Below are 11712 nucleotides of genomic sequence, written 5' to 3' on the forward strand. Positions count from 1 at the left end.
GAATCTAAATATAGAATTGTCATTTGGTCTGGCAATCCTGCTGCTAGGTATATACACAGAAGAACTGAGAGCCAGGACTCAAAAAGACATTTGCACACTAATGTTCATAGTGGCATCATTGACAATTGCCAAAAGATGGAAGCAACCCAAATGTCCACTAACCAATGAATGGATAAACAAAATGTGGTATATGTGTATGATGGAATATTATTCAGCTATAAGAAGGAATGAAGTCCTGATGCATGTGACAACATGGGTGAATCTTGGAGACATTATGTTGAGTGAAATAAGCCAGAGACAAAAGGAGAAATGTTGTATATCTCACTGATATGAATTAATTATAATAGGCAAACTCATAGAGTTAGATCTAGAATACAGATTACCAGGGGATAGAGTGGGGGTAGAGAAAGGGGGGAGCTGATGCTTAATTTGTGCAGAATTTCTATTTAGCTTGATAGTAAATGTTTAGAAATAGATAGTTTTGATAGTAGCACATTATTGAGAGTGTAATTAACAATGCTGAATTACGTTGGTGAATGTGGTTGAAAGGGGACATTTTGGGTCATGTGTGTTACTAGAAGGAAAATTAGAAGATAAAACAGGACTGTATAACACAGTGAACCTTATTGTGGACAACAGACTGGGGTTAATAATGCAAATATAATAATGTTCTTTCATGAATCCTAACAAATGTATGATACTAATACACGGTGTTAATAATAGGGTGGTATATGGGAAAAATACACCTAATGTAAACTATGGATTACAGTTAACAGTAATATTTTAATATTCTTTCATCAATTGTAACAAAGGAACTATACTAATAGAAAGTGTCAACAATAGTGGGGTATAATGGAATGTTCTATTTTTTACATGACTTTTCTGTAAACCTACAACCTCTCTAATTAAAAAAAAATTTTTTTAAAAAAACATTATACTAAGTGAAAAAAACTAGACACAAAGTACTATATATTATATGATTCCATTTATATAAAATGGAAATATAAATAAAGTTATAAAGACATTTAGATTAGTGGTTATCCAGGGTTGGGGGAAGATAGAGGGATTGTGAGGTGACTACTAAGTGGTATGATTTTTCTTTTTTGGAGTAATGAAAATGTTCTAAAATTGATTGTGGTGATGAATGCACAACTCTGTGATTACACTAAAAGTCATTGATTACAATCTTGGGATGAATTGTATGGTATGCAAATATATCTCAATAAAACTGCTTTAAAAAATAAAATAAAAAATAAAAAATTACAGTGATAACGTATATACAACATAAAATTTCCAATTTTAACAACTTTCAAGTATATAATTCAGTGGTATTAATTACATTCACGATGTTATGCTACAGTCATCATCATTCATTACCCAAACTTTTTCAACATACTGAACAAAAGCTCTGTATTCGTTAAGCAATAGCTCCTCATCCCCCGATCCGTGGCCCCTGGTAACATGTAATCTACTTTTTGTCGCTATGGATTTGCGTATTCTAGGTATTTCGTATAGGTACAATCATAGAATATTTGTCCTTTTGTGCCTGGCTTATTTCATTCAACACGGTGTGTTCAAGATTCATCCATGTATCAGAACTTCCCTCCTTTATATGGTTGAATAATATTCAATTGTAGGCATATACCACATTTTGTTTATCTAGTTATCTCTTGATAGACTTGGGTTGTTTTGAAATTTTTGCTATTGTGAATAATGCTGCTAGGAACACTGAGGTACAAAAATCTGTCTTAGTACCTGCTTTCAATTCTTTTGGTTATATTCCTAGACAAGGAATTGATGGGTCATATGGTTATTCTATACTTAACTTTCTGAGAAACTGCAAAACTGTTTTCCACTCTGAAACCATCATTTTACATTTCCATTGACAATGTACAAGGATTCTAATTTCTCTGCATCCTCACCTATACTTGTCATTTTCTGTTTTTTTTTTTTTTAATAATACATCCACTCGTTTGTGAAGTGGTTGGTATCTTTATGTGGTTTTGAGTTGTATTTCCCTAAAGACTGATGATGTTGAGCACCTTTATATGTGCTTATTGACCATTTCTGTCTCTTCTTTAGAGAAATATCTATTCAAGTCCTCTGCCCATTTTTATAATGGGCTGTTTATCTTTTTGTTGTTGAGTTGTAGGAGTTATTTATGTATTCTGATATTAAACCTATATTAGATATATGGTTTCCAAATATTTCTCCCATACACTTGATTTTTGCATATCAATTTTGTATCCTGAAACTTTGCTAAACTTGTTTATTAATTCTACTAGTTTCTAAAATTGGATTCCTTAGGATTCTCTATATACAAGATCATGTCATCTGAACCTTATATTGTTTAAAAATATTTACATATATCAGTATAAAATCAATATGTGTTTTTCATGGGTGCATTCTTTTGGGAGCAAAAATCAAAATAGTTATTTTTTAGAATTACCTGTGAGTCTCCATTATTCAAACCCCCATTCCTCCCAACTCACCCTTATCAGAACAGACTCCCAGCACTTACTTCTGAGAATACTCGTGGTTCTTCCCAGATTGGATGGATAAAGCCTGCACCATTTCCTGCTGCTCCTGGGAGAGGGTGGGCAGGCAACTGGAGGAGGGTGTGGGCACTGTGATGGAGAAAGCTCTTTGGGTCTCTTTGGTGCTGGCATTTCTCACAATCATCTCATTATTCATGATGCATAAACTGAAGAAAAATGGCCCCAAAGAAAACTGGATAGATGGACAATCCTACGTCTTCCAACAATGATCCTGCTCCCACTGCCACTCAGCAACCAGATTCTTTCCATACCCCTACTCTGCTTACCTCCCATATTCCTTGACAGATATCCTTTGCCCCTCTCACAAAACCTATGTTTGCAGAGATTGTCTATCAGTTTCACTAGATTTGCAGGTTTACCCACAAGCCAGGGACAGTTTTACACCCATATTTACCCTTCACAACAGCTCAAGAAAGTGGGTACACTAATCTCCATTTTCAAAGGAAAATCCCAAGTCACACACAGGTCATGTAACTTGACCAGGATCACAAAGCTAGTGGGTGCTGGGGTCGGGAAGAGAACCTGGTCTTTCAAATCCAGAGCCCATGCTCTTAACTACTGGGTTAGATTGATCCTTGGGTCTGCAATTTGACTTTCCACAATTTTGAGAAAACCCTGAGGACAGAACAATCACATTCCTACACCAATAGCCCCAGGATGGAATGGGTGTTTCCACATGGCACCCACAAAACAGCACTTACCCAGAATTGCTGCCAGAAGTCAAGATGAAGGTCTGGGTGAAGGCACGAACAGAACCCTGAGACTTTCCTTCCACTTCAAAGACAATAAACAATACCCTCTTAGAGTTGAGCATGGTTTACATGCTCACAGGCGGTGTTCCCCAGTCAGAGTCTTACTTGATACTCATGTGGAACCCTGAATGAAGCCAGATGGGGACAGTTGACCACTGGGAGCCAGAAGGGGTATTGGGGATGGAGAGGCCAACAAGAGGAACAATCAGCAACCAATGATAGGGCCTCTACATGTAATCGGTCTTGTGCAAACACTTCACAATTCAATTGATTCATTTTTCACAGCAGCCCAGGAGATGGGTATTATTAATCCCATTTGCAGAAGAACCTGAGAGGTTAAGTAACCAGTCCAGGTTGCAGAGCAAAGACATAGGACGGGAGCCATCAAACTCCACAGCCTGTGCCCCTAACTCCTGCGGTGTGTAAGGGCAGACAGGCATGGTCGTATGTGAACAAGGATGGTTTAGAGGAAGAGTGGGGGCGGGAGAACACAGAGGGAAGTGGAAAAGAAGGTGTAGGATCAGTGATGCTGGGAGAATTCTGAGAGGGAGATCAGCCAGGAGGAGTGAGCACTGGGGGATCTGGGGAAATGGCTTTACACAAACCCACCTTCCTTGAACACACCATTCACAGAAAAGCAGAGCATTGTTTTCTGAAAAGGAAGAATTCAGGTTCTTAGGATTCAACTGAACCTCCCTATCCATTTCAGGCTTTCTTGGCCACAGTGAGAGAGGAAGTAGGTGCTCACCGTCTGGATGCACATGTCCACTACGAAGGAGCCAAGGTCATGCTGAGTTTTGGGCAACACACTGAGGGAGGCGACAATGTCATGTTTTGTGTGCTTCAGCAGCCGAACACGCAGGTCTGTGGGGGAGAAGAAGCAAAGGTGAGGGGCTGCCACACCCTCCCTGGCTCCCATGACTGACCCTTCACACCCCCTTTTCCATCCCCATCTTCCCCCATCACATGCTCACCAGAGTCCTTGAGCTTCAAATTTCTGCTGACCTCGAGGTACTCACTCAAGCTGCTTCTAAGAGAAAAAGAGGAATGGAAGGTTGTGGTCCAGCCATGCTGGACACTGCCAGGAGCTGGCCTGTGTCTTCTGGGGAGCCACATGGCCCACATCCAGAATCTGTGCTGTGATACTCACGGGGCTGTGTCCTGGGACATGAAGGGAGTGGTCAGGGAGAAGCAAGCCTCTTTGTGGTACACACCAAGGAGGCCCTGTCGGTCTCCATAGTCATAGATCAAGTAATACCTATAAGGAAACAAGGAGGACAAGCTATCTCTGTGGTCTCAGCCCCTCAGGACTGTTAAAAGCCACTCCTCTCCATGAGCAGGTTTGTGCTTGGAATGGCTTGTCCCATCTAAGCCTTCCCCTGCCTCTGTGTCCCAGGAGTACTTACTGAAGTAGGAATTGCAGGACCAAACTCTTTAGGGTCTCAGATCCTTTATAGCTTTCCTGGAACCAAAAGATACCCTAGGATTCTGCAGCTGACAAAGCCTCCCTTGTAACATATCAACAATTGCTTTGTCCTTTCTCCTTACCTTGCAGGGTTGTATGATCTCAGGGACTTCAGTGTCAATAAGTATTGGTGATGGTAACTCCTTGCCATCCTGGGGAAATAAAGGAGTCAGCAGTGCAGACCAGGGAGGTGGCACTGGATAAGCAGTGAGATGAACAGGACTGGGAGAGAGAGTTAGAGTCCAGGGTCAAGTGTGAAATGGACATGGAAATTCTCTGAACAAGACTACAGTCAGGTTCTTCCGCAGGGTGTCCCAGAAGCCCTTATTATTTTATGCAACACGTGTGTGTGTGTGTGTGTGTGTGTGTGTATGTGAGTGACAATGGATATTTTTTCAGAGGGAATAGCCATGTCTTTGTTGGGAGCACATGTTTCCTAAAATAGCTAAAGGTCAGAGGCAAAAGTGTAACCTAGGATAGTCCCAAAGTGCTTGAGGACAGGAGTGAAGTAAATGATAGTAAGAGAGACAATGATGGAAGTATGCACTTACTAGGTGTAACAATTTAGGGAAACAATCCCGGATAGCACTGTTCAAAACAAAAAATAGAAAGAAGTGATTGACAGTTCAGCATTGTGCTGCCTCTTTGAGCTAACACTAACACCATAAATAGCGAGTTATGGCCATCTAGTAATCCCATGACACTCCTCACCCCAGCCAGCCTCTAAGGCCTTGGATTATGGGTCCATACTCTCTGCTGAATCTTAAAGACAGACTCTGTCTACCTCTATCAACACTCCTCTCACCCTCATTCCTTCTCTCTCTCAATCTCTCTCTCTCTCTCTCAATATTTCTCTCTCTCTCTCCTCTCTCTCCCTGTCTCTCATTGTCTCCCTCCCTCTCCTTCCTCCTGGGCAGCACCAGCATGGTCTGCCCTGATTCCCATCTCCAGGGCCACAGGAAGCAGCATTTGGAGTCCAGTCTCCAGGGGTTCCTTCCACTCCCTAGCTCCCTTCCTTTCCTCAAGTTCCCAGGGAAGGCTCTGGAGGGAGGAGGGAATGCAGTAAGACCAAGGGCTTGGTGACTTCACCAGGTGTCCAGTATTCGGCCATGCCTGGCCCTGGCAGAGACCCCAGGGATGATGGCCCAGGATGCTGGGGCAGGGAGGAGTGTGGGGCAGGGCTCAGGAGGCAGAGAGGGAATGACACAGGCGGGGGATGAGGGCAGCAAAGGAAGTGATGGTAAGGGAGGCAGAGCTGGGAGAGATATAGGAGAGGTGACAGCAAAGAAGGAAGGGAAAGCAAAGGAAAGGAAAAGGAAAGGCGCTCTACCACAGTGGTGGTAGAGAGGGAAGAAAAGAGAGAAGAAAGGGGAAATGGCTCCCCTGATGCATCCCTTTCCTCTGCCCCTGGCTGGCCCTGGGGCCTGAGGAAGGAATGGAAAACATGCCCTTGTTGGGCTGGGCCCAGCATTTGAGGCTTTGCCACCCGTGTGATCTTTCCCTGTGTGAGCCGGGCATGGGAAAGGAGCAGCCCTGGGGGCAGGAGCCCTTCCCCAGAAGAAGTAAAGGGCCAGGCCCCCGCACAGCATGGGGTTGAGGGTGTCTGGCCACCTCCTATGATCACCACATTATCTCCTGATGGCCCCTGTGCCACTGTGCTTGTCTTAGTTGGTCCCATGCCCGAGGATTCCCACCTGCCTCGGGCTCCCCAGTGTTCCCCTGAAGGATGAGCAGGAACCTGTGATGTGGGGAGTGGGGAAGGGGCAGTGCCCCTCAGAGGGCTGTCCTCCTGTCTCCTCCTCCACCTCTGCCCCTCTGCCTTCCTCACTTGGCACCTGCCTTGGGCTGCCCTCTGCTTGCTGGCAGTGGCCCACCTCTCAGGGACTCAGGGAACCCAGGTTCCTCTCCAGGAAGCCCCAGCTCCTGGCATTGGGCCAGAGGACATTGGAGGAGATGTCATTACAGCAGTCGTCCTGGGGCCTCAACCATCACCACAGTGCAGGACAGACCCCATCTCAGCCTGGGACAGGTGGGGGACTCCCTTGAAGCCAGGGAAAGAGGGCCCATCACAGGCCAGGGGAGGGAAGCCCCATCTCAGCACAGAGGCAGGAAGGCCTTTCTCAGCGGGAGCCCACGGGCCAGAAGACACTTCTCCATCCAGGGCACCAGGATCTGGCTCGAGGATGAACACCCCTGGCCCTCGCATGGAAGGGGGAGCCCCACCTCCTCTAGCACACTCATGGGAGTGCTTGCTAGAGAAGGCCGGGTGTGGAGAGGTGGGAAACAGACTCCAGCCCCAGTGGGGCCAGGTGAGCAGGCAACAGGAAGGCAAGAAGATCAAAGCACAGCTGAGGGACACAGAGAGAGGAGTGGGCACAACACATGGTCCTCCCAGAGGATAAGGGCTGCCCCCTCCTGCAGATGCACACTGTCAGGTAGCTCAGGCTCCCAGGAAGTGACAGAGGGTACAACTGACCTTAAGTTGGTCGACTTATCTGGGAAGATGGTGCACAAGGTCTTTCTGTCTGCACACATCCTTTCTGACTCCAGCTCTTTTACTTTGTCCACCTGTCTTGCAGACTGCAAATGTAATTATGGGGAGAAAAATATAGACAAGGGAAAGAATGTCTGGAGAGCCCTGTACCCATAACCACCTTTTCCCACAAATCTCCTTACCTGCCTCTTGCCATCAGCCTGCTGAGCCCTAGCACCCTCCCTTCAAACATGATCTGTCTCCTGCTTCTCACCTCACTTGTTGAGAAGTTCATGTTCTTGATGTTGTGGGCCCTTTGCATAGTGTCAGACAGGCTTTCTGGTTTTTGTGGTTTATTGTTACTGGAGTTCAATGTCAAAAGCTAAGATGATGAAAGAACCTGAGACACAGCTGCCCTCCACCCCTTCTGTCCCACCCTTGCTTTCAATCCCAGCATTTGGCCTAAGGCCTTACCTTGGGCATGTTCTCTTCATGAACCTGCAGGGAGGCAGCCATGTCTTTTCTAGGGTTCATTGCTATTTCCATATCATGGGTCATCAAGTCTTTAGGAAGCCAAAAAGAGACAATCAGAGGGCTGAGAAGGGCTCAGCCGAACTAGCCCCAGCACCAACTCCTCCCTAAATTCCTTGTAACCCTTCCTTCAGGAAGCCTCCTTTGCCCTTGCCTGTCCTAGCATTACTGTTGTCAGTTATACCTGGGTCTGAGTGGAGTCTCTGGCATTCAAGGGCTTTCTGGGAAACATCATGTTGTTTGTTCATGGTCTGCTGCAGAGGTAGAGATGGGGGTCAGAGGCTCTGAGGTTGAGGGGCCAATCAGTGGGGAAGAAAAGTTCAGTCTGAGTGTAGGCACACACTGTTTCTTGAGTCTGCATTACCTTTAGTTGCTCTTTCTTTTCTGACTTCAGTTTCTTCTGCACAGAGTCAGGTATAGCAGAAGGGATCACGAAGATAGATATCTGCAGGGAAGCAAAACAGACTGGGTAAGCAGCAGCAACCCTAATGCCTAAGACTTTACCTGTGACCTGCTCATTTCTTTACCAGCCAGGCCTGATGCCTTGAAATATACCTTTTCATTCTGCTGGTCCCAGATTTTGAAGTTGCTATTCTTCAGTGCAGAGGCAGCACTGGCATTCGCAACAAAGAACTGGGCCTGCATGTTTTCATAGTGAAACTACAGGGAGAGGAGACAAGAGAAATAGACTATGAGGAAACAGTCCCTGCTCTATGACTCCCTCTACCTGTCCTGTGTCACCTCATCCTCCCTGTCCTCTCTTACATCAACCGGGGTGAAGGGGACACTGCATTCATTCTGGATCAAATTTAGCAGCCATGTCTTGTCATATTTTATGCCGACCGGAATCTAAGAGTGAAAGATATAAGAGGAGAGTGATAATGTGAAATGAATTCTAGAAAATATAACAAACCAAGTGTTTCTTTCAGACTTTTTTCAAAATCCAACTTTAAATGACTTTCTAAAGAAGGGACCATAGATATGATTTCTCTTTTCTGCATCTTACATGGATTCTGTAATTTCCTTTTCTTTCCTTTCAAATCATTTTCCCCAAATAATAAACTGAAAATGTTCAAGGTGATTTTCTTTTTATAAGGTTCCAGGTAATCTTACCTATTGCAAACGCTGCCTGCCCCTTATTCTCCCCCTCCCCCACCACACTCACTCAACTTGAGCCAAACTGAAGCATCAGATGTGGAGTTGATCCAACTCCTTGGCAGCACTTTCCAACTTTGCCTTTAGAAAACCTCTGCCCAGCCCTCCTGCAGTTGGATTGTTCCCTTTTATTGCTTCTCTGAACCTTCCCTTAGATGATTGAGGATGTAAACTCCTAGTAATAAAGACAGATTGCCAACTCCTCCTGCCCACAACAAAGTACCTAGAATGAGAACACGATTCCGTCTGATCTGCCCCCGCCACACACATTCCGTACATTTTGCCAAGACACTCACTGTGATCTTGAACCAGCCCCCCTGGGTTCTATCCTGCTCCATTTCTCTCCTTGGAGGAATTTTCTCTCTCCTCATGTCCATATTAGCATGGATATGGTCTCTATAATGCCACTTGCCTCTCCTACGGTAAGGTCGAATGGCATAGGGAGAGCTGTAAGAAGTGAAAAGAAGGAAGCAGTCCATGAATGCTAAGAAAGTCTACACATCCTTGCCCTACTGATACCAGGTTTACAATAAAGTTTGATGAACCCTTGATCTGGTCCTAGTGTTCCTCATTCTGCCAGGTTGTAGAGAAGGAAAAAAATGATACAGTTATCTATGGGGTAACATATTCCACCGGCTGGTAATGCCATGCTGACAGGTCACTTACTGTTTTACTTGTGGGCCTAGGTGGACATCACTCATTGCTGTGTCTCCATGTTGCCCCTGGTGGGATGAAGGATGAATGCCAGCACTGCCTTGTTCAGCTATCTCACCAAGTCTCCCTAGGTGAATATTCTGATATCTTGCTCTTTTTTGAAAGGCACTAACTTGATCATTGTGCTCTAAAATTGAAAACAACAGCAACAAAAAAGCAAACAAACAAAAACAAGGTAGAATATATTTCAATGATATGATACAAAAAAAAACAATGTCCTGGGATAATATTATGACTAATTAAGAACTATCACTGAGTTTTATGATCTAAAAAGAAATATAGCCCAGCACCAAAAAGGGTGGAAGTCTCCACTGTGGTTTCATTTCCTGAGAGATGAGAGGGAAAGGTGGGGAGCATTCACAGCTTATGAGAGAGCAAGCACAGTGGGAGGAGCTTGGGCAGAGGGTCCATTCTGGGATGTTAGTCCCTGCTCTGCCTTCTCAATTTGAGTAACTTGAGACAAGATACTTTGTGTGTCTAACCCTCACCTCCTTCCTCAGCTCTGGTGGAATCATAAAATCTAACCTTTAAAAGTTTTGTGTTGTGTTTCAAGGGTAAGAGGTAAGTTCCCCAGCTGAACTGAGAACTGGAGAATTGAAAGATAGGTCTGAAGAAAACATCCAAAATGAAGCCTGCAAGAGAAAATGATGAGGATCATGAAAGAGAGGGGAGGGAAAATTTAACAGATATATGTTTAATTAGAACCCTGGAAGGAAGGGGAGAGAACAGCAGAGAAGCAGTATTTGAAGAGATCATGGTTGAAAAGTTTCCAAAAGTGATGAAAGAAATCAAGCTGGTATAACTATATTCATAAGACAAAAAAATATACTTTTAGGAAAAGCATTACTAGAGAAAAGAGATTTAATAATGATAAAAGGTTCAATTCAAAAAGAAGGTATTAATAAAACAATTTGAAATTTGTATAAACCTCTTAACAGAGCAGAAATATACACAGCAAAAATCGACAGAAGTAAGTGGAGAAATGGACAAATCTACAGTCACAGTGGGATATTTTAGCATACTTCACTGAATGACAGATGAACAGCCAGACAAAAAAGCAGTTAAATAGAGATGATTTAAGTAAATAAAATTTACTTAACTGACATAGAACGATGCACACAAGTACACGTGGAACATTCCAGAATAGATCATACATTGGCCACAAAGCAAGCCTCGCTACGTTTCTTTCTACCTGAATGGTTGGCATTTCACCCTACCCTGAATGGTTGGAGCGAGGCTTCAGGGGCAATGGTGGGTTTCCTGGCCCTCCCCCACCTCCAGTATGAATCCTCAAAACCTTAGTTTCCAACACCCTCCACCCCAAGTGGCCCTCCACATCACCCAACCCTGGGCCTGAGAGAATCACGTGAGAGAATCAGGCCTTTCCCCTCAACCAGGGGGACAATTTTACCTCAGCCATGACCACAGCCACAGGAAGGGAGGTTTTCCAGGTGCAACCATGACAGGGGTGTCAGGGACCCTCGGCCCACAACCTCAGGAGAGTGGAAAAGCCAGGCTGGGCCCTCACTGCCACCCCCCAACTAAAAGGGGGTCCCCTGGGTGTCCCGTGAGGGGCCCAGAACCCCTGCCATGTGGAAGCCTGAGTCTGAGGCCCTGGGGCACTGACCAACTCACCCGTGGTGTGGCCTGCGGGCAGAAACCTGTCACCACCGTCCTCACAGAGTGTTTGTGGGGGAATCTACAGGATCTGGAGCCAGGGGGTTAAGGCAGGTCGAGAGAGGCTGAAAGGAGGCTGTTAGAGCAGACTCCAGACAGCCCTGTCAGGGCCACAGGAACAAGATGGAGTCCTCACAGAAAGTGCCTACCCCAAGGGTGTAGAGAGGGGAGCCCAGGGGGAAGAGGAGACTGAACTTCCTGTTCTTACTGCCCCCTAAGTTTGCTACCAGCCTAACATCCAGGGAGCTGTTTCCAAAGGAGCCAACCCTGCAGAAGTGGGTCCCAGGTCTTGTAGCTACAAACCCAGGGAACTGTTCTGGGCCAGGCTCTACCGTGTTACGTTGTATCTCTTCATGAATTCCTCACAAAGGAACTCTGATCTTCAGA

At 45.2% G+C, this 11712-nt stretch overlaps 1 protein-coding gene across 1 annotated transcript in view; it reads right to left on the reverse strand.

The window, feature by feature from the left end:
- The window catches only part of LOC119522319 (nuclear RNA export factor 1-like), a 35975-nt gene extending 26670 nt beyond the window's left edge, over window positions 1-9305 (reverse strand). Inside the window, exons 1-17 of the mRNA XM_037820867.1 lie at window positions 9231-9305; window positions 8545-8628; window positions 8335-8439; window positions 8144-8224; window positions 7964-8033; window positions 7723-7811; window positions 7452-7630; window positions 6785-7123; window positions 5327-5363; window positions 4859-4927; window positions 4717-4772; window positions 4461-4568; window positions 4285-4340; window positions 4059-4174; window positions 3920-3962; window positions 3260-3332; window positions 2522-2704 (exon numbers count right to left, since the gene is read on the reverse strand). Coding sequence (XP_037676795.1) covers window positions 2522-2704; window positions 3260-3332; window positions 3920-3962; window positions 4059-4174; window positions 4285-4340; window positions 4461-4568; window positions 4717-4772; window positions 4859-4927; window positions 5327-5363; window positions 6785-7123; window positions 7452-7630; window positions 7723-7811; window positions 7964-8033; window positions 8144-8224; window positions 8335-8439; window positions 8545-8628; window positions 9231-9305 — 1763 coding nt within the window. The remainder of the gene's footprint in view (window positions 1-2521; window positions 2705-3259; window positions 3333-3919; window positions 3963-4058; window positions 4175-4284; window positions 4341-4460; window positions 4569-4716; window positions 4773-4858; window positions 4928-5326; window positions 5364-6784; window positions 7124-7451; window positions 7631-7722; window positions 7812-7963; window positions 8034-8143; window positions 8225-8334; window positions 8440-8544; window positions 8629-9230) is intronic.
- Window positions 9306-11712: the final 2407 nt, after the last annotated feature.

The sequence above is a fragment of the Choloepus didactylus genome, chromosome X, assembly GCF_015220235.1.
Source record: "Choloepus didactylus isolate mChoDid1 chromosome X, mChoDid1.pri, whole genome shotgun sequence".
NCBI lineage: Eukaryota > Metazoa > Chordata > Mammalia > Pilosa > Megalonychidae > Choloepus > Choloepus didactylus.